The 22985-nt window shown below is 42.1% G+C and overlaps 1 protein-coding gene across 1 annotated transcript; it reads left to right on the plus strand.

The window, feature by feature from the left end:
* The first annotated feature begins 10271 nt into the window (after positions 1 to 10271).
* On the plus strand, positions 10272 to 13546 carry LOC123500989. The gene is made up of 2 exons (XM_045249545.1): positions 10272 to 10896; positions 11199 to 13546. Exons 1-2 carry the CDS (start codon positions 10547 to 10549, stop codon positions 13030 to 13032), a joined length of 2184 nt encoding a protein of 727 aa, XP_045105480.1. The 5' UTR covers positions 10272 to 10546; the 3' UTR covers positions 13033 to 13546.
* Positions 13547 to 22985: the final 9439 nt, after the last annotated feature.

The following is a 22985-nucleotide window of genomic DNA, read 5'->3' on the forward strand; positions in this document are numbered from 1 at the left end:
CTTTATATCATAGTGCCATAATACTTGTGTGGGGAATATCTTACCATGCCTATTTAGGCCACTTTAGTAACAAGATCGCCTCTTATTCTGAGTTTGTTGCCTCTTGTAAGGTGAACAATGACAAATTTTAACTTAGTAGGGAAAATATCCAGTGAATTGATGGGGAGGACTGGTTCCATAAGAAAATAATTTAAATAATTAATTTTATTTATCTTCTGGCTCGTTAAATTTACACAATTCTGAAAACAAGGGTGAAATACTGTGGAAATGACTTTTTAATGTATATGATTACATGTATTCTCTGGAGCTCATTAAACCTAACTGTACTAAACTTACTTAACCACAAAAACATAACCTCCCCTCCACATGAGCTTGGTAATTTATGTTATTAAAATAATTATTTGTAACTCATTAAACCTAGCAAACCTAACTTATTAACCTCAATTAATATATAACCCAAAACATAACTACGCTCTTGATAATTTATGCTACTACATTTATTCATATGTGATTCATTAAACTTAGCAAACAGATAAATGTAGAAGTGTTTATGTTAGTTGTCCAAGTGAAATAGAGGAAAAACTTCCACATGTGGCAGGAAAATTAGGAGGTAAAGTGAGAGAGAAGGCCAATGTTAGTTGGAGATTTGTCCCTGAATTTTGGATAACACATGTGGTCTCTTGATCTTGATGCTACAGTTGACACAGAATTTCTTCGAGTCAGGCCTTTGTATCGGCAGTGCCTGCCTCAGAAGAAATCCTGGGACACCTGTAAAATTAAGATCAAAATCATGACACCCCCTGCCCTCCCCCCACACCAAAAAAAAAAAAAAAAAAAAAAGAAAGAGGTAAACATAGGTTCCGCCGCTCTGTGTGTTGTGAGTGATTTTCCAGTCTTTTGCTTGACCTGAGGGTGCTGCTTCCTGTATGAAGATGGTTTTGAGTGCCTGCGGAACCTGTGAGGAGAATGTGACCAACAGACAGAAGGCTGTGGCATGCGAGAGATGCATGGTCTGGTTCCATGCCACCTGTGCAGGGATGAAGGACGCCAACAGGAAGGCCCTTCAGTTAAACCTGACGCCGAGACAATATGATGTGCTGCGAGAAGTTTGGAAGAGCGTGGCTGTTCCAAGCATCATGTATAGTATGGATGTGATGACGTGGAATGAAAGTGAATTAGAGAAGCTAGAAATAGGACAGAACTGAGTAACAAGAATGGGCCTAAATGCACCAGGGTATGCAGCAGTAGAGGCATTAAGGGGAGACATGGGATGGAGTACCTTCAGAGAGAGGCATGTGAAGGCAACACTGAGATTCAAGGCTAGGCTAGAACGAATGAATGATGCAAGAATAGTTAGAAAGGTGTTTCTATGGAATGTTAGGATTAGCAGGTGGAGGAAGAAGTGTGTCAGGATGGTAGTGAAGAGTGGTCTGGAAACTAGTTGGGCATTCCAGCGAGTTGAGGGAAAGCATGTTGAGAGTGACTGGAGCATGATTGTTGGAAATGGAGAGGGCCCAGACTGGGATGTAAGGAAGTGGAAGAGAGAGATAGACAGAAGGGTGAAGTGTATTGGACTGAGCGAATGGAGGACTAGGATGGAACAAAAGAGTACTTTGGAGTGGTATAGGGAGAAAGAGGCCCCAATGTATGAAAAGTGGTATGATGGCAGCCTGGGGGGTGACCTCCTCTTCCGAGCTAGGGCACAGTGCATGAATGTGAATGCAAGGAGTTACAGATGGTCAGAGTCCTGCAGCAAAGTGTGCCAGATGTGTGACTCGGGAGAGGACAAGACAGTGGAGCATGTGATGCTGGAGTGTGTGAAGTATGCCAGAGACAGGAATGAGATGATGCAAATGGTGCTGAGGGAACTGGGGGATGCCAGGGTGGAGAAGACTGGAAGGGAATGGATGGTGTTGCTGCTGGGACTGTGTGGAGACACGAGTGAAAGGATGATAGAAGCTGTCAAGTAGTTCCTGGAGAGAATGTAGAGTGCCAGATGCAGGGATTAGTAGTATTAAGGATAGTGTCTGGTTTAGGTTCTTGCTGCCTTTTTTTTTTTTTTTTTTTTTTTCCCCTACAGGAGCTGCCGATACTAAGGCCTTCCTCAGGAGAAATCCTGGGACACCTGTAGAATCAAGATCAAGATCAAGATCGACCTGCTGGTGTTCCTGTGCAGGCGTTGCCTCAATAGGAACATCAAGGAATGGAGGAATGAAGACAACAACAAGGAAACGAAAAGCGTGCAACAGCAGAGTACCCAGACGAAAAACCTGAAAAAGGAAACAGAAGTTCAGATGGAGAAGAATGAAGACCAGCAGGAAGTAGTGGAAGTTGGAAGACTGGAAAACCGACCCAGGAAGAGGATGATGTTTAAGAAAGCTCCGGTCCATATCATCGATGACAGTATGGTGAGGAAGACTTAAACTTAGACTTAGAAGAGTGGTGAGAGAGCATAGGGAGGAAAAAGTGCTTGTTATGGGTGACATGAATGCACATAGGAAAGAGTGCTTGTTATGGGTGACATGAATGCACATATTGGTTTATTGGGTGAACATATGAACAGGAACGGTGAAATGCTTGAAGAGTTTGTGGATGAAATGGAGTTTGAGAATATGAATGTTACCTGAGGGACGAGTGACTTGGAATGCAAGGGAGCATGAATCAGCGATTGACTACATGCTGGTGAATGGAAGAATGCATGAGATTGTGTCACACATGTGGATAGATGAGGATGGTATTATGGATATTGTGTCTGACCACAATATGCTGGTTATGGAGTGCCAGATGCAGAGTGAAAATGAAGTGAAAGTGGCAGGTAAGGAAAGGAGGTGGAGACTGAGAGATGTAGGGTGGGAGAACTTTCAGGTAGATCTGAGTGAGAGAAGGTGGGATGATGATGTAAGGGTACATGATGTGATGTGGAGCACCTGAATGAGAGACTGGTTGAGAATGTGCAGAGTGCTGCCGAGAATCAGATTGGGTATGTGAGAGTAGGTAGGAGAAAGAGAGTATGCAAACCATGGTGGAACAATGAAATCAGAGAGGCCAGGAAGGAGCGACAGAGAATGAATAGACAGTATAGATGGTTGAGAAAAAAGAGACATGAAAGTGATGAGGCAGAGAATGAGTACCTGAATGCATGGGAAGCATTGTGAAACAACAGAAACTCACAATGAAAGCTAAAGTGAAGTGTGAAAGGAGTATGATTGAATCTTTAAGTGAGAAAGGCATGGAAGGTGGCCGTGAATGCTACAAGTTCATGAGAGGTGAGAATATGTCAGAATGTTGGGGTGAAGAGTCTGAAAGTGAATGGGGAAGTTATAACAGAAAAATGAGATCAGGGAGGCAATTAGACATTTCTGGGAAGAGGTGGGTGGTGTAGGTGAAGTGTTTGGTGTGAGAGAAGGATGTGTGACTCTGGAGATGAAGAATGAACTGAATGAGAGAATCAGTAAGGAGGAGGTAGAGAGATGTGTGAAAAGGCAGAAGAATAGGAAGGCAGCAGGTTTAGACGGGATACCATATGAGATGTATAAAAATGGTGGGGAGGTTGTTATTGACAGGATGACTGAGGTGTTTAACCAGGTGTGGGAGGAGGAGAGGGTGCCAAGAATGTGGAATGAATGCAGGGTGACTCTGTTGCATAAGGAAGGACACAAGAGTAAGAATGAACTGAAGCACTATAGGCAGATTGTATTATTAAACACAGTAGGTAAAGTATTTAGTGGAGTGCTGAATGATAGATTGTGTAAATGGATTGAGCGAGTTGGAGTGTTAGGTGAGGAACAGAATGGTTTCCGTGTCGACAGGAGGGCTGAGGATAACTTTTTTGTGGTAAATGAAATGATTGAGAAAAAAAGAAAGGAGGGAGGCAAATTGTATTTAGGTTTTTGGATATAGAAAAAGCTTATGATAGGGTGGATAGAGAAATGTTAGTCAGAGTCTTAGGAGTGGAAGAATGGGATGGAACGAAAGAGTACCCTGGAATGGTAAAGGAAGCCCCGATGTATGAAAGGTGATATGATGGCAGCCTGGGTGGTGACCTTCTCTTCCGAGCTAGGGCACAGTGTATGTGAATGCAAGGAACTACAGGTGGTCTGAGTCCCACAGCAAGGTGTGCCAGATGTGTGACATGGGGGAGGACGAGACGGTAGAGCATGTCATGCTGGAGTGTGAGAAAGTATGAGAGAGACAGGCATGAGATGATGCAAGTGGTCTTGAGTGAATTAGGGCATAATAGGAATGAAAGAGTGGAGAAGACAGGAAGGGAATGGATGGTGTTGCTGCTGGGACTGTGTAGAGAGACGATTGAAAGGATGATGGAGGCTGTGAAGGATTATCTGGAAAGAATGTGGCGAGTGAGGTGTAGGGATCGTTAATGGAGAGAAGTGCTATTTTTTTTTTTTTTTTTTTTATTTCTTTTTTCTGTTTTGTGTCTTTTTGTCCTCTACAGGAGCAGCCAATACAAAGGCCTGGTTCTGGAGTGATCCTGAGCCACCTGTAGCATCAAGATCAAGATCAAGATCAAGAAGAATTATTACTGAGACTCACCTGCGGGATGTGGTGTAGATGGAAGGTAATGAGTTTGTGATGTTAGGAAAAGGACGAAAGAAACAGGAGAAGCTAGGAGGAGGCATAGCCTTGCTCCACAGAAAGGTGAGGAATCTGAGAGTGGAAGACCTGGACATAGGAGACAGTGCTGAGAGTGAGGACATGTTAGCTGTTCGAGTGGAGGGTAGGAATGAGAGTGGCAGAGCTGAGAGGATAGTCATAGTGGTAGTGTATATGACAGTGGAAGGTGATAGAGCACTTAGGGAGAAAGGTAGAAAATACACAGTGTTTTGAAAAAGATTGCAAAAGATTATTCTGGAGAGAGAGTAATTGTTATGGGAGACATGAATGCTTGTGTAGGTATGTTAGGTGAACAAATGAACAGGAATGGTGAGATGCTGGATGAGTTTGTGAATGAGATGAGCTTAGAGAATCTGAATGAGACCCTGAAGGACAAGTGACTTGGTGTGCGAGGAACCAGGAGTCTGCGATTGACTACATGCTAGTGAATGGGAGAATGCGTGAAATTGTTGACCATATGTGGATAGATGAAGATGGGATGATTGACAGTCTCAGACCATAACATGCTGGTGCTAGAATGTAAGTTGAATGGAAGAGACAGAACAAATGCCAAGGTCAAGAGGAAAAAGTGGAGGTTGAGGGATGCAGGATGGGAGAATTTCCAGGTGGACTTGAGCAAGAGAAGATGGGAGGATGAGAGCCTGAATGGTGTGGATGAACTGAATAACAGATTTGTAGAGAATGTGAAGAACGCAGCAGCCAGTCAGATAGGGTATGTAAGAACAAGTGCTAGAAAGCATAGAAGTAGGCCATGGTGGAATGATGAGATTATATATACTAGGAATGAAAGGAAGAGACTGAATAGGGTGTGCAGACAGTTAAGAAAGAGGAGACATGAGAATGAGGAGGCTGAAAGTGAGTACCTAAATGCATGGACAGCGTATGTGAGTCAGCAAGTGATGAAACGAAAGATAATGAATGCTAAAGTTATATGTGAGAAAAGTGTGATTCAGTCCCTTAGAGAGAAAGGTGTGGAAGGCGGTCGTGAATGGTACAGATTCCTGAGGGGTGAGGGGATCCCTGACGGTGAGAATGTGGAGAGCCTGAAGGTGAATGGGGCAGTGATGACTGATAAGGAGAAATTAGAAGGGCAGTAAAAGAGTTTTGGGAAGAGATTGGAGGTGTAGATGAGGTCTTTGATGTGGGTGAAGGACGTGTGTCACTGGAGAGAAAGGATGCAGACAAGTTGAATGAAAGGATCATCAGGGAGGAGGTGGAGAAATGTGTGAGTAAGCAGAAGAATGGGAAGGCAGCAGGACCGAATGAGATACCATATGAATTGTACAAAAATGGAGGAGAGGTTGTGATTGATAGGATGACTGAGTTGTTTAACCAGGTGTGGGAGGAGGAGAGAGTGCCGAGAATGTGGAATGAATGCAGGGTGACTTTGCTGCCTAAGGGAGGATACAAGAGTAAGAATGAGTTGAAAAACTACAGGCCAATTGTGTCAGTTAACACAGTAGGAAAAGTGTTCAGTGCGGTTTTGAATGGGAGATTGTGTAAATGGATTGAGAGAGTTGGAGTGTTAGGTGAAGAGCAGAATGGGTTCCATGTGGACAGGAGAGCTGAAGACAATATGTTTGTGGTGAATGAATTGATTGAGAGAAAGAAGAAATATGGTAGCAAATTATACTTAGGTTTTCTAGACATAGAAAAAGCATGTGATAGGGTGAACAGAGAAATGCTAGGTAGAGTACTAGAAAAGATTGGGCTAAGTGCAAAGATAGTTAACATAGTGCAAAGTATGTATGTGGATACAAGAGCTAAGTATAAACTAGGAGATGTAAAGACAGACTGGGTGAAGAGTGAAAGAGGAGTTAGGCAGGGTTGCATATTATCACCAACCCTCTTTAGCTTATATACAGAGGAACTGGCTGCTAGAATAAGGAGAATGAATGCAGGTGTAAATGTGGGTAATGATAAGATATGTGTGCTCTTGTATGCAGATGATGATGTTGTTATGAGTGAGTCGGCAGAAGAGCTTCAGAGTTTGTTTGATGTCGTAGATGGGTATGAAAGAGACTTTGGAGTGAGGTTTAGTAGTGAAAAGAGCAAGGTAATGGTTGTGAATGGGTCAGAGGATGAGAGGAACTCAGTGTGGAGACTAGGTGAGAATGAGATGCAACAGACAGATGAATACAAATATCTGAGGATGTGGATGAGTCCGGTTGGCTGTGTGACGACAAAGACTGAGAAGATAAGCATGGTGAGTCATTGGGTAGGTTGGCTAGGAAGTGCAGCAAGGATGAGAGCGAGTAAATATGACGTACTGCGAGAAGTTTGGAAGAGCGTGGCTGTTTCAAGCATCATGTATGGTATGGATGTTATTGCATGGAATGAGAGTGAACTAGAAAAGTTAGAAATAGGGCAGAATAGAGTTGCAGGAATGGCTCTTAATGCACCTAGATATGCAGCAGTAGAGGCTCTTAGGGGAGACATGGGTTGGAGCACTTTTAGAGGAAGGTATGTAAAAGCGACCCTACAGTATAAGGCTAGGTTAGAGCAAATGAATGATGTTAGAATAGTGAGAAAGGTGTTTCTGTGGAATGTCAGGAGTAGCAAGTGGGGGAAAAAGTGTGTCAGGATGGTGGTGAAGAGTGGTCTAATAGCTAGTTGGGCTTTTCAGTAGGTAGAAGGAAGGCACTTAGAGAATGACTGGAGTATGATTGTTAGAAATGGAGAGGGTAGAGAATCGGGTGTGAGGAAGTGGAGGAGTGAGATAGACAGAGTAGTGAAAGGTGTGGGACTGAGTGACTGGAGGAATAGGATTGAGCAAAAGAGTACCTTGGAATGGTATAGAGAGAAAGAGGCCCCAATGTATGAAAAGTGGTATGATGGAAGCCTGGGTGGGGATCTTCTCTTCCGAGCTAGGGCACAGTGCATGGATGTGAATGCAAGGAATTATAGATGGTCTGAGTCCCGCAGCAAAGTGTGCCAGATATGTGACATAGGAGAGGATGAGACGGTAGAGCATGTGGTGCTGGAGTGTGTGAAGTATGCCAGAGACAGGTATGAGATGATGCAAGTGGTGCTGAGGGAGCTGAGGCATGACAGAGTGGAGATGACAGGAAGGGAATGGATGGTGGTGCTGCTGGGACTCTGTGGGGAGACAAATGAAAGGATGATTGAGGCTATGGAAGAGTTCCTGGAAAGAATGTGGCATGCTAGATGCAGGAACTAGTGGTGTGAAAGATGGTGATTGTCCTCTTTGTTGTTTGTGTTTTTTTCTTATTTTCCCTACAGGCACTGCCAATACAAAGGCCTGACTCAGAAGAAATTCTGCTTCACCTGTAGCATCAAGATCAAGATCAAGATCAAGAAGACACCCAACAGGCAAGTTTATGTATGAAATTAGGCTGTATGAATGTCTCTGAGAGGATGGGGCATTGGAAAATTTGAGGATGCATGTAAGGAGTTGAATAGGGAGGAACCTAGATATGGTAGGAATAACTGAGACACACATTTGAGGGATGCAGTGCAAATGGAAGGGGGCGAATATGTGATAGGTAAGGGACGCAGAAAATAGGAAAGGTAAGCAGGGGATGTAGCCCTGGTCCACAGAAAGTGAGGAACCTGAGATTGGAAGAACTTGATATAGGAGACAGTGTGGAAAGTGAGGATGTGTTAGCGGCCCAAGTGGAGTACATGAATGAGTGTGGTAGATCTGAGAGGTTAGTGGTAGTGTACACGAGAGTGGAAGGTGATAGAGCAGTCAGGGAGAATAGTAAGAAGTATGGTGTATTGAAGACTGTGAAAGAGCATGCAAGGGAGAAAGTGATTGTTATGAGAGATATGAATGCTCATGTAGGTATTTTAGGTGATTGAATGAATAGGAATGGTGAGATGCTTGATGAGTTTGTGAATGAGATGGAGCTGGGGAACCTAAAATAAGACCCTGGCAGAAGGACGAGTGATGGGGTGTGCTAGGAACCAGGAGCCTGTAATTGCCGATATGCTAGTGAATGGGAGAATGTGTGAGATTGTGAACTGCATGTGGATCGATGAAGATGGAACGATTGACATTGTCTCAGACTATAACATGCTGGTGCTTGAATATAAGTTGTATGGATGAGAAGGAAAGAGTGCAAACACTAAGGGGAGAAAGTGGAGGTTGAGGGATGTTGGATGGGAAAATTTCCAGGTAGTCTTGAGTGAGCAAAGCTGGGAGGATGAGTGTTTGAATGGTGTGGATGAGCTGAATGATAGGTTTGTTGAGAATATAAAGAACACAGCAGCCAGCCTGATAGGGTATGTGAGAACAGGTGCCAGAAAGCATGCATGTAAGCCATGGTGAAATGTTGAGATTAGGGATGCCAGTATATACATAGAGAAAGAGAATAAATAGGATATGCAGGCAATTGAGAAAGAGGAGGCCAAAAGTGAGTACCAGAATGCATGGACAGCATATGTGAGTCAGCAACGAGTAACAAAGTGAAAGATAATGAATGCTAAAGTTAGATGTGAGAGAAAGGTGCTTCAGTCCTTGAGATAGAAAGGTGTGGAAGGCTGAGAATGGCACAGATTCCTGTGGGGTGAGGGGATGCCTGACAGTGAAAATGTGGAGAGCCTGAGAGGGAATGCACTGGTGATAGACGAAGAAGATATGAGAAGGGTGATTAAAGAGTTTTGTGTAGAGATTGGAGATGTAGGTGAGATATTTGATGTGAGAGAAGGATGTGTGACTCAGGAAAGGAAGGATTCGGGTGAAATGAATGAGAGAATCAGCAGGGAGGAGGTGGAGAAATATGTCAGAGGGCAGAAAAATTAAAAGGGAGCAGGGCCAGATGCAATACCATATGAAATGTACTAAAATGGAGAGGAGGTTGTTATTGATCGGATGACTGAGCTATTTAACCAGGTGTGGTAAGAAGACAGAATGCCAAGAATGTGGAATAAATGCAAGGTAACTCTGTTCCATAAGGGAGGATACAAGAGCAAGAATGAGCTGAAGAGCTATAGACCAATAGCATTATTAGATAGTGTTGGGAATGTTTTTTAATGCAGTGCTGAATGAGACATTGTGCAAATGGACTAAAAGAACTGGAGTGTTAGGTGAAGAGCAGAATGGCTTCCAGATGGGCAGGAGAGAAGATAATTTGTTTGTGGTGAATGAAATGGTTGAGAGAAAGAAGAAGGATGGTAATAAATTATACTTAAGTTTTCTAGACATAGAAAAGGCATATGATAGGGTTAATAGAGAAATGCTTGCTATAGCTAGTCCTAGAAAAAAATTGGGTTGAGCACAAAGATAGTTAACATAGTGTGAAGTATGTATGTGGATACAATGGTGATTTACAAAGTAGGAGATGTAGTGACAGACTGGGTGAAGAGTGAAAGAGGAGTTAGGCAGGGTTGCATATTGCCACCAACCCTTTTTAGCTTATACACAGAGAAACTGGCTGCCTGAATGAGAAGAATGAATGCAAGAGTAAATGTAAGATATGCATGCTCTTGTATGCAGATGACATTGTAATTGAGTGAATCAACAGATGAGTTTCAAAGCTTGTTGAATGCTGTAGATGGATATGGGAGAGACTTTGGGGTAAGTTTTAGCAGTGAGAAGAGCAAGGTAATGATTGTGAATAGGTCAGAGAATGAAAGAGAGTCAGTGTGGAGACTGGGAAAGAATGATGAATCCTGTGTTAACATTCATAATGCGCGCCTCGCGCTTCTCTATCGTCAGTTGTTTTCGGGGGTTTGTTTTGATGAGGGTCCTGGGAGAGCGAAGGAATGGCGCTTAAGAGGAAGAACTTGTATCCGTGGCTCCAATGAGTAAACGCCAAGAAATTGACTCTCTGCATTTGATTTACCCTGCCACACCTGTATAGACACTTGACAAATGGTAGCAGAGCGTAGTTGCGTGGCAGGGTGAAGGCGACACTCGAAAACAAGGAAGAAAGAAGACGAGGTAAACATGGGCGACAACGGCGGGCGAGCATTGGTCCCAAGATTTGGAGGGGACAAGACCTATGACCGGTGGAAGCAGGAATTAAGGGGATGGCAGCTTGTCACTAATGTTGAGAAGAAGAAACAAGCTGTGACCGTCGCCTTGGCATTCCCAGAAGGAAGTGAGGTGAGAGGCAAGATTTTTGAGGAAGTTAACATTGATGATTTGGCGAAGGATGATGGAGTGGAGGTTTTGTTGAGACATCTGGACAAATGGTACAAAAGGATGAGATGTCAGCTGCGTATGAGGCGTGGACGAGGTTCGACAGCTACAAGAAAGGAAAGGAAGGTACTATGGAGCAGTATATCTTGGAGTTTGTGAAGAGGAATTCGGCTTTGGAGAAGTACAAAGTGAGTATACCAAAGTGTATTTTGGCATTCAAGCTGTTGGACTGTGCCGGACTAGAAGTTAAAGACAAACAGATAGTGTTGACAGCAGTGTCTTTCAGTGAGCCAGATGAAATGTTTGATTCTATGCAGAAAGCCCTCAAGAAATTCTTTGGTAGTCAAGAAGTGCTGTCCTTAGGTGCCGGGTCTGGGAACAGTGTCAGTGAGCCTCCTGCAGTTGTAGTGAAATCTGAACCGGTGTTCAACACAGAGGATGTCAATGTGGTCACAAGGAGAAGAGGACGTGGAGGAATTAGAGCTAGAGGAAGTATGGGTTATAGAAGTGAGAGAAGTGGACAGAAAAACAGTGCTGACAGGTTTGGTAATGTTAGAAAGTGTTTCATATGTGGCTCAGAGTATCATTTGTCCCCAGCATGTACAAGAAGTGTGTATGTAACCAATTATACTGAAGATGAGTACAAAGAGGCAGAGTCATATGCTGTTGTTGAGAATTCTACAGTGATGCCAGTGTTAATGGCAGAGTCTGTTAGTTATGCCATTCTAGACACTGCCTGCAATACTACAGTGTGTGGCATTGACTGGTTGGAATCATACACACAGACTTTGTCAGAGGAAGAAAAATCGAAGATAGAAGAGCAAGAAAGTGGAACAGTATTCAGGTTTGGAGATGGAGTTGAGTACAAATCAATGAAAAAGGTAAAATTTCCTGTGAACATCATAGGTAACAGAGCAAGTGTAACGTCTGATGTAGTGGATTGCTCTATACCACTTTTGTTTAGTAAGAAGGCAATGAAAAGAGCACAGATGAAAATAGACCTAGAAAATGATACTGCCATCATTCATGGAAAAACTGTAGATTTGAGTTGCACACCCTCAGGACATTACTATCTTCCAATAAGGGACAAGAAAGAAACCTGGAAGATAACACAGGAAATAATGCTAACTTTGGGTAATGATGAAAAGGAAAAGAGAAAGAAGATTGAAAAACTACATCAGCAGTTTGGTCATCCCACAAGTAAGAGACTGATTCAGTTATTGAAGGATGCAGGTGTTGAAGATGAAATTTGCAATGTATATGCTGAAGAAGTGTCAGATGCTTGTGAGATATGCATGAAGTATAAGAAAACACCATCCAGGCCAGTTGTTAGTGTAAACATGGCAAAGGAATTCAATGAAGTTGTGGCTATAGACCTGAAGGAATACAAGAAAGGAGATATATATTTCCTACATATGGTGGACATGGCAACAAGGTTCTCAAAATCGTGTGTAACAAGAAGTAAAGAGCCAAAGGAGATTGTAGAGAAGCTTATTGAGACATGGTTGGGATCTGGTTTAGGAGCCCCTAGGAAATTTTTGTGCGACAACGGTGGAGAGTTCGCCAATAGTACATTCCTAGATATGTGTGAGAACATGAACATTTGCATAATGCATACAGCAGCACATTCTCCCTTCAGCAATGGCCTGTGTGAGCGAAATCATGCAGTCATAGATGAAATGGTCAACAAAATAATAGCAGAGCAACCAGACTTGTCTTTAAAGGTGGCCTTAGCATGGGCAGTTAATGCAAAAAACTGTCTTCAGATGGTAGCTGGTTTCAGCCCATATCAACTCGTGTACGGGCGTAACCCTAATCTACCGTGTACTTTGAGTGACGAGCTTCCGGCACTTGAAGGTACAACAACAAGTGAAGTGGTAGCTAAACATCTCAATGCCAGTCACTCTGCCAGGAAAGCTTTCATTGCTGCTGAGACTTCAGAGAAGATACGACGAGCACTAAGGCACAAAGTGAGATCCAGTGGTAAAGTCCATAAAAGTGGAGCCCATGTCTACTTTAAGAGAGATGAACAAAAGGAATGGAAAGGCCCAGCCACAGTTATTGGTCAAGATGGTAAGACAGTAATCTTGAAGTATGGATCCAATATTGTGAGAGCACATGAAACACACGTTCAAGAGATGCCATACCGGTTTGAAAGAGACACTGCAGAAGGGAGGAGTGCACTACTGGGTATGTTAAGGCATAAAAAGGAAAATGAAGACAAAATCAGAAGTGACAAGAAAGAGATTGAGGCAGTAGTAAATCCAGTGGAAAATATGGAAAAGATGTAAGTGGTAGTGAAACAGTGGAAGAGGAAAAAGTGGACCAGTCTTCAGTTGTGAACACACCCAAGGACAGTGTAAGCTTGAAAAGTGTTCCTAAGATTGGACAGAGAGTGAAATTCCTACCTAAGAACTCAGATGAGTGGCAGACAGTTACTGTACACAGTCGTGCTGGAAAAGCTACTGGAAAATATAGTAGCTGGAGGAATATTGAGTATGAAAATGGACATGTATCAGCCATTGATTGGAATAGTGATGTTGAAGAATGGACACCAGTTGTGGAAAGAGATGAAGTGCAAGAACCCAATGAAATAGTGATGGCTTGTGAAAATGTAAAACAGACTGAACTTGATAAAGCAAAAGATGATGAACTGAAGAGCTGGAAGAGATTTGGTGTGTTTGAGGAGGTGCCAAACAAAGGTCAAAAGGCATTATCTACTCGATGGGTGGTGACAGAAAAAGAAACCAATGAAGGAAAAAAGAAAATGAAAGCACGGCTGGTTGCCAGAGGTTTTGAAGAAAAGAAAAGGTTCAGTCAGATTCACCAACAGTGAGTAAGGAAGTGTTGAGATCATTCATGGCTATATTGTCATCCAAAGGATGGGCAGTGAATTCCATTGACATTAAAGCTGCATTCCTACAAAGTGAACACCTTGAGCGAGAAGTGTATCTTGTTCCCCCTGATGAGGCTGGTTGTGATGACAGTTTGCTATGGAAATTGAAAAATGTGTCTATGGCCTTAATGATGCTGCTAGGAATTGGTATCTAACAGTGAAGAGTTTCTTGTTAAAGACGGGGTGTATTCAGGTGAAAACTGACCCTGCAGCATTCTATTGGCATTGTGAAGGAAAACTGTGTGGAATGTTTTGATGCATGTAGATGATTTTTTGTGGGGAGGAACTGAGAGATTTGAAAATATTGTCATTGCTCAGATCAGGAGGCATTTTCAAGTTAGGGAACAAAATGACACTGTTTTCAGATACATAGGAATGAATGTTGTACAAAATGAACTTGGTGTAACACTTCACCAAAATGAGTACTGCAAGACTTTAGACTGTGTTAATGTGAGTGCCATGAGAGGACTTAATAAGAATGTGGAGTGTAATGAAGAAGAAAAGGAGAATTTTCGGAGTCTAGTAGGCCAACTAGGGTGGTTATGTACCAACTCAAGACCTGATTTGTCATATGATGTATTGGAACTTAGTTGTAAAGTAAACACACCCAAAGTAGAAGATTTGCTTGAGGCAAACAAGTGTCTAAGAAAAGCCTGTACTTTTAAGAGCTCAATGTACTTCCCATGTTTAGGTGATGTTACCAAGTGCAAGTTGGCTGTGTACAGTGATGCTTCACATGCTAATCTTCCTGATGGATTCAGTAGTGCTGGAGGTTTTGTGATTTTTCTTGTTGGAGAGAATGGAAATAGTTGTCCTTTATACTGGGAGGCCAAGAAAATAAGAAGAGTTGTTAAGAGTACCCTGGCCTCAGAAACACTAGCAGCTGTGGAGGCAGTAGATATGGCCTTTTATCTAGGACACATGTTGTCTCAGATATTGTACAACAGGGAAAGCAAAATGACAGTGGAGCTCTATGTTGACAATCATTCACTTTTTGATAATGTGTACTCAGTAAAGAGTGTGTCAGAAAAGAGATTAAGAATTGATCTAGCTATTCTCAAAGAAATGATACAAAATGAGGAAGTAAAGATTTTCTGGTTAGAATCAAAAGCACAGCTAGCAGATGTGCTCACTAAAAAGGGAGTCAATCCATTGAAAATAGCTAGAGTTTTTGAAAATGGATCTTTGTGTATGTAATGTGATTACATATATGTATGTTAAGATAATAGTAAGAGATTGCTCAATTGCATTGTTTTGTTTTTCAGTTAGTATTTGCCTCATTTCTTTTTGTGAAAGTGCTTTGATTTTTTTTGTTTAAAGAGAAGGGAGTCTGTTAACATTCATAATGCGCGCCTCGCGCTTCTCTATCGTCAGTTGTTTTCGGGGGTTTGTTTTGATGAGGGTCCTGGGAGAGCGAAGGAATGGCACTTAAGAGGAAGAACTTGTATTCGTGGCTCCAATGAGTAAACGCCAAGAAATTGACTCTCTGCATTTGATTTACCCTGCCACACCTGTATAGACACTTGACATGCAGATATGTTTACTTGGTGGGCTTCTTGGTCCCATGACTCAGGTAAGGGGAAAAGAAGCCATACTCTGCTGATGCACCAGCCCTTACAAATACAAGTACAGATAACTCTCGATTTATGTGATAGATGCGTTCCAAGAGGCATCTCATATATCAAAATTCGCATAAAACAAACTTGTAATTTTCATAAGAAACAATAGATAAAAGGAGGATGCGAGATGTGGTCCAAAAAAAAATGTATGAAATAGCTACTGTATTTATTTGGGTAAATTAACATGTTTTTATTATTTACCATTCTAACTACTAGAAGTATATTTAAAGTAAAGGGAAGAGCAAGAAATAATAAGAGAAAACAACAAATAATAAGAGAAAACAACAAAACAAAGAATATGTTAACACAACACTCACTGTGTCACTGCCTTCACCACACACACCATAGTCAGTCACCATCTTCCTCTGAGCTTTTCCACTTTATCAAAAATCCACTTATTAAAAAAATAACCCCACATAAAAGTAAACACTAGCAAAAAAATAAAATAAACGCAGGACGCCAATGTCTTCACCCCTCACAAGCACTCGCCGTCGCTGTCCACTTTCTAGCGCGGTTTGAAATTGCATCTGGCTCTCAGTTTCAAAATGTGGTTGGGCCAAATCATGTATAAGTAAACCGATCGCACAGATTTGATTATAATGTTTTTTTGGTCATGTATTAACAAAAATGCGTAAGTTAAACACGAGTAAATCAAGAATTACCTGTATGTACTCCATAATTCGAATAAAAATTCAAAAGGGCTGGAGAGGGCATCATAAGCAACAATAAGTAATAAGATAAGTTAACATCAGTAAACGTAATATTAATAAAAGCAGATTCCCAAGATGAGATGATGAAGCAGATTTGAGACTCAAGACTGAGATGTGTAACAGATTCGGGTAGGGAAACCCCAAGGGCCAATATTACATATTGCGAATGAACATTTCCTAATGTCTAGGCTGGTGCTTACATGGGCCAACTTGTGTTGATGGCCTCTGGTAGTTTTAAAATCTTACAGTTCTTACAGTTGACCTCCTGGAAGGCTTATGTCTGTGCTTCCACATCTTCCTTTCTGTATTCCAGTAGTGTATGGTGGATCTCATGTGCTTTATAGTCATATTACAAGTCTTCATTTGCCCAGAATTTATCTAGTTTTGCCTCAGATTTTGTTATGGGAGTTGCTGGATCTACCCACTCAGGCAATTTACTACCCTACATGAAAAGGCATACAGTGGAGACTCAATACTCGAATGCCTAAATAGTCAAACTTTTCAATAGTCGAATGCAAAAGTTCGACTTGATACCCCCCCAAAGAAAACCTATTAGTCGAACGTCCATCCACGTGGCTGTAAACAAAGGGTCTCTCTCCCTTCCTGCCATCCCACGCACTCCACTGGTCCACTGCTTCACCACAGCCAGTTTATCCTTCGCTGTCTTAAGAATAACATTGTCCTGTGCTTTCTCTTTGCATTTTTTTTTTCTTTGCATTTAGATGCTTACAGTGGCACTGAAGAAAGAATGTAGTGATAACCATTGGAAGGAAAAAGGAGATTATTGGTAAATACGAGACAGTAGGAAGAATAACTGATCTTACAGCTGAGTATTGTTTGGCTAAATCTACACTAGCCACAATACTGAAGAAGACAGCTCATTAAAAGAGCTGGTTTGGCAATTGGTGTGAAAAGGTAATTTAAGCGAAGAAGTAGAAAAATTGTTCATTGTATAAATTTAAATTTAAAGGTATCAATAGTCAAACTGTTTAATACTTGTACGGTCATTTGGAATTAATTAAGTTCAAGTATTGAGTCTCCACTGTATTTCCTTACATTTAATTTGGTTCTTGGCTTCAAAGTTTCAGTGAATTTCCTCTATTTGTTCTAACTTAATTATATTTCAGTAATCAGTTGCAACATATCCCATCATTTTTTTTCCTGTAAGAATCTTGAAAGTTTCCATCACATTTCCCCATGCTGTTCAGTAAGCTAGTGAGTGAGTCTTTCTTCATAACTGAGAGCTTTTAGTTCTGGAACCATCCTCGCAGCTCTACATAACACATTCTCCACCATCTCAATGTCTTTCATGAGGTGAGGATTCCAGACCAAATTTGCATATTCTAGATGTGGTCTTATCACTGCTTTGAACAAAGCTTTAAAAATCTCAGCATCCGATGCAACAAGTTGTTCTTTATTTTAGCCCAACTGTATTGGCTTTATTTACTTTTTTCTGCCAGATGATCTGCACAACCTACTTTATCATTGATGATAACACACACACATCTTTTGCAGAGTCCACCTTATTTATTTATTTATTTTTTTTTTTCCCTATTTTGTAGCCTTGATGTTTAATGGATGTTTTCCCAATCCTCATGTATTTATGTTTATCAAAGTGATTTTTTTTTTACTCCAGGAATGCACATCTTCTCTATCTTGCTGCAGCTTCTGATAGTTCCCTTGCCCTTTGATAAGTAAAAAAATGTTGGTATAATCTGCATACATGTAACTTTCACTGCCATTTGTTATAATATCTGGGAGATAATTTATAAAAAGAACAAACAGCAAGGACCCTGTGGCACTCCACTTGTCACTGACTTCTATTTTCATTTTTCTCCCTTGACTACCACTCTTTGATATCTTTGTTAGAAAATGTGCAATCCATTTTTTTGAAATTTCTTTACAATATCATGACAATTTATTTTACTTAAAGACATTATATGTGCAACTCTGTCAAAAGTCTTCATGAAGTTACAGTATATCCCATTCACTGCATGCCCCTCATCAATAACATCAGTCTATCTCTCCAGAACTTTTATAAGCTGCAACACTGTTGACTATCGTGGGAGAAAACCATATTGTTTTTCACTAAATGAATTATATGTTTTCATGTGTGTCATTATCTCATCCCTTATTATGGTCTCAATGATCTTACATATAACACTCATTAGGCTGACTGGCCTATAATTTCCTGGATCACACTTGTCACTCTTTTTAAATATAGACATAATATGGGCAATAAGCCAGTCATGAGGAAGTTTCTTATGCTCAAAAAAATTGTGGAAAATTATTTTTAAAGGCACTAGTACCTTTATAATCCTGGGGTGGATTCCATCAGGTCCAGATTTGTGCTTCTTTAGCTTTTCTATGATTCGATTTTTAACTTAACTTATTTCCAAATAATTCAATATTTGTACATCCTTCATCACACAATCTGGTACCTTGCCTTCTGGTTCCACTACAAACACCTTTGAGAATTGCTTTTGTTACGTTCACGGGTTAAACGGGTAAGATTGGCATCAGGGAGCCGGTGAACAATAACAATAAAAAAAACACTGCAGGTTCAACTGGTGAGGAAATGCAAAGGGGGCACTTTAAAAAGCTATTTTAATAACCCATAATGAAACTGACACACACAGATATAACATGAGACATGAAACAGATATATAACATGAAACACAGGAAAATGACACACACATACATATAACACAGAAATAAATACAACAATAAAGAACCCAACTTAATACCTAACAATAATCGTAATCCTATATGGAGGCAATGTGGAAAACACGGGACGAGGGGAAGTGATACTTATGCGGTGTCGCAGTGGTGAAGTGCTGGGTGATGGTTGATCCCACAGTAGTCCCAAGAGGCGTTGTGTTCACTGGTTGAGGCCTGGACCTCGACTTGACTTTCCAGAAAGCCGAGCTTGCTTTAACACTTCCGCTGGAGTCGAATTGGGCCGCGTGAATCGAACTTCGGGACAGTAGCGGGGCTTCATGAGACGGTGACGTGGAGGGTTCATGAGACGGTGGCGTGGAAGGTTCACGAGACGGTGACGTGGAAGGGAGGCGGAGAGGTGGCGAACGAGGTAACAAGCGGAGGAGGTGATGGTAGTGGAGTATGTTACGGGCGGGCTGTAACATTTCCTCCCCTAAGACCTCCGTAATGGGCTCATGAAGGTGGTGAGACGGGAGATCTTGATAAGGCGTCGGCGATGATGTTGTCCACCCCCTTGATATGGTGGACTTCCAAGTTGAAGGGTTGAGTTAACAAGGCCCACCTAAGAATGCGTTGGTTTCGGTTCTTCATGGCGTGAAGGAAGGCCAGAGGATTGTGATCGGTGAAGACCTTCGTAGTTTGAGGACCAGGATGAAGGTAGCACTCAAAACGGAGCGCCAGGACGAGTGCCAGAGCCTCCTTCTCGATGGTGGAGTAGTTGAGTTGATGTTTCTTCAGCTTGGCGGAGTGATAGGCGATGGGATGGAGGATGCCGCTTGTGGGGTCCGTTTGTAGTAGGACAGCACCCACTCCAACTCCACTCGCGTCCACTTGTAGATGGAAGGGGCGGGAGTGATCTGGCGTCCAGACCACTGGCTCCGAGGAGAGGAACGCCTTGAGATGTTGGAAGGCTTGGTCACAGGTCGGGGTCCAGTGGAAGGGGACGGAAGTGCTGATAAGGTCCGTCAAGGGGGCGGCCAGGGTGGAGAAGTTCCTACAGAAGCGTCTGTAGAAACCAGCCATCCCCAAGAACCTCATGAGAGCTTTCCTGGTAGTAGGGACAGGGAAGCCAAGGATGGCCTCCACGTTGGCTCTCTTGGGGCGAACCTTGCCGTTCCCCACCACATGTCCCAGGTAGACCACCGTAGACTTCCCGAAGGTGGACTTGGCCGGGTTGATTGTAAGCCCGGCTTCCTGCAACCGACCCATCAGCCTCCGAAGACGGGTCAGATGTGTCACCCAGTCATCCAAAGTCACCACCAGGTCGTCCAGATAGGCAGCTGTTCCCTCCAAGTACTGGATGATGTAATTTATAGCCCTCTGGAAGGTGGCGGGAGCATTAGACAAGCCGAAGGGCATCACTGTGTATTGGTATAGTCCGAAGGGGATGATGAAGGCGGATATTATTTGGGCCTCATCCGAGAGAGGAATCTGGTAGTAACCTTTAAGTAAATCTATAGTGGTTACAAATTTGGCTACTCCTATGCTATCTATAAGGTCCTCTATCAAGGGCAATGGGTAGGAGTCTGGCACCGTCACTTTATTTAATTTCCTGTAGTCGGTGCAAAATTGACTACTACCATCTGGCTTAGATGTTAACAGGCAGGGAGAAGCCCAGGGGATATACTAGGTTTTGTAAGGTGATGACAGAGCAGATAGTCTACCTCTTTTTTCATCAAGTCTCTTTTAATGGGTGAAATGCGATAGGCTGGTTGTCTTATAGGCTTGATGTCATTAGATATTAATGTTATATCATGTTGGATAGTAGTACAAAGTCCTGGAAGGTCACCTGTGATTTCTGAAAAGTCTAGCAATAACTTTTTAAGATCAGACTGTTGTGAAGGTGTTAAGGAAAGAAACACCTCATCAAGGTTGGACATGATTTGGCTGTTTGAGGGGCGTCCTTTAGGTGACGAGAAGAGGAATTCGATGTCGGACTCTTCCTCAGGGGACACAGGACCAGACTCCTTCCCTACCAGACATACAGGTACAGTGCGAGACAAGTCGTCCTCTGGTTCTCTGGAGTGGTAAGGTTTCATTAGATTAATATGAACTAGTTGGGAATCCTTACGACGGTCAGGAGTGTGGACCACATAATTTAATGGACTTAGTTTTTGAGCCACAACATAAGGTCCCATGAACTTACTGTGAAGAGCATTGCCTGGAGTGGGAGAAAAGTAAAACCTTGTCTCCTGGTTTGAAACTTCTCATGACAGATTTGGGAAGAGAATTCTGTTGCATTTTAGTTTGAGATTTGAGGAAGTTTGATTTAGCAAAAGATCTGACTTCACTGATTTTATTCTTAAGGTTACTGATGTAGTCAGACACACTGGGGCTTGAAGGAGTATTTTGAGTAAACCATTGATCCTTTAATATTTTGAGAGGCCCCCTGATCTGTCTACCATAGAGTAATTCAAAAGGGAGTAACCTAAAGAATCTTGAGGAGATTCTCTTAAAGCGAAGAGAAGGAAAGAAATACTTTCATCCCAGTCTCCTTGATGCTCCAAGCAATACTTCTTCATCATGGATTTTAATGTTTGGTGAAACCGCTCCAGACAGCCTTGGGATTGGGGTGGTAAGCCGAGGAGGTTACATGGTCGATGTTTAGCTCATTCACTATCTGTTGGAAAAAATTGCTAGTGAAATTGCTACCCTTGTCAGACTGAATTTGTTTTGGAATTCCTACCGAGGTGAAAAAATGTATTAGATGTTTTACAATGGTCTTTGATGTGATGTTCTTAAGAGGGAATGCTTCAGGGTACCTGGTAGTGGGATCCATGAGGGTTAACAAATACTGATTCCCTCGTTTGGTTTTGGGTAAGGGCCCTACGCAGTCTAGAATGATCTTTTCGAAGGGCTCCGTCTGAACTGGAATAGGCGTCAGAGGAGCTGGCACAAGGCGTTCGTTAGGCTTACCCACAATTTGACATATGTGACATGTTTTACATAGTGTGACACATCCTTTTCATTCCTGGCCAAAAAAATGTTGAAGAGCCTTCTTGTAGGTTTTTGGATGCCTAGATGACCTGACAATCCATCATGAGCTAGTTCTATAATGGCTGGTCTTACAGACAAGGGATGACAACTTGATGTGTTTCTGACCAGGTGTCTAGTTGTTTCAGTTCAGGAGGTCTGTAGGCACGCATCAGGACTCCTTCCTGATAATAAAAACAAGGCAATTTAGACATATCCTTTGTCTCACTGGCAACATGTCTGATCTTAGCCAAAGTGAGATCCTGTTCCTGAGCATTAATCAAATTCTCCTTTGAAATGATGTTATTGTACAAGTTGTCAGTAGAGGCAATCATTGGTGGAGGAGGTGGTGAAAGGGCAGGGGACTTGGACTGAGACCTGGTGACTGCACACACTGGGAAGAAGTGAGGGGATGTTTCGTCCAGGGTCTTAGTGGGACTTTCTGTTAAGGGGGAATCAAGAACAATTAAGTTTGGAACAGCCAAGTTACCCACAAGATCATTACCCAGTACAAGATGTACCCCCGGTACTGGCAGTTCACCAGGTTTAATGGCTACTTCAACCTCTCCTGAAATGAAAGGGCACTGTAAGCTAATATTAGCCAAGGGATAGGAGAGCTGTGATTCGAGACCTGTAAGGATCACCTTCTCCCCAGTGAAAGCCTGTTTGATGTTAGGGATGACATCTTCCCTTAAGATGGATGGGGCAGCACCTGTATCACGCAGAACTTTGACATTTATTGCCTTGTCTTTACCATCAGTCAGGGACACTTTACCTTGATACATGTACGAGTCATAAAGTTCTAGAGGAGAGTTGACAGGGTTAGCTAGGGCCACTGGTTTCTTGTTCTCAAATGTGTTAGGTTTAGGGGCCACTAAAGAAAGTTGACATTGAGAGGCCTTACAATTTGGGTGTCTACATTTCTGGATCGTGTGTCCTGGTTTCTTACAGCAGTGTTCTTCAACCTTTTCTAAGATCATGCACCCTTCCGGGAGCTCTTGAAAAATTCATGTACCCTACGCCGACACAAACAAATTATTTTTAAGACCAAAATATATAAATAAAAGTATTAGGTCTCTATTTTAAATATAAAAAATAGCTACTTGGTCCTAAACAATTATATAGGTGGTAACTGTATAATAAAACAATATAATTATATGTGTATACCTTTTGTATTTCTATTTTAAATGTACAAATAATGTGATTTTTCAAATGGTTTGAAAAAAAAATACAAATGGAATATCACATTGTATACACACAAGTTATAAAACAGCAAATTAAAAAGGTTTTATATTCAGTGGCTGGGTTGCTGCTGCATTGTTCCA

This window comes from Portunus trituberculatus, unplaced genomic scaffold (genome assembly GCF_017591435.1).
Source record: "Portunus trituberculatus isolate SZX2019 unplaced genomic scaffold, ASM1759143v1 PGA_scaffold_63__7_contigs__length_466372, whole genome shotgun sequence".
NCBI lineage: Eukaryota > Metazoa > Arthropoda > Malacostraca > Decapoda > Portunidae > Portunus > Portunus trituberculatus.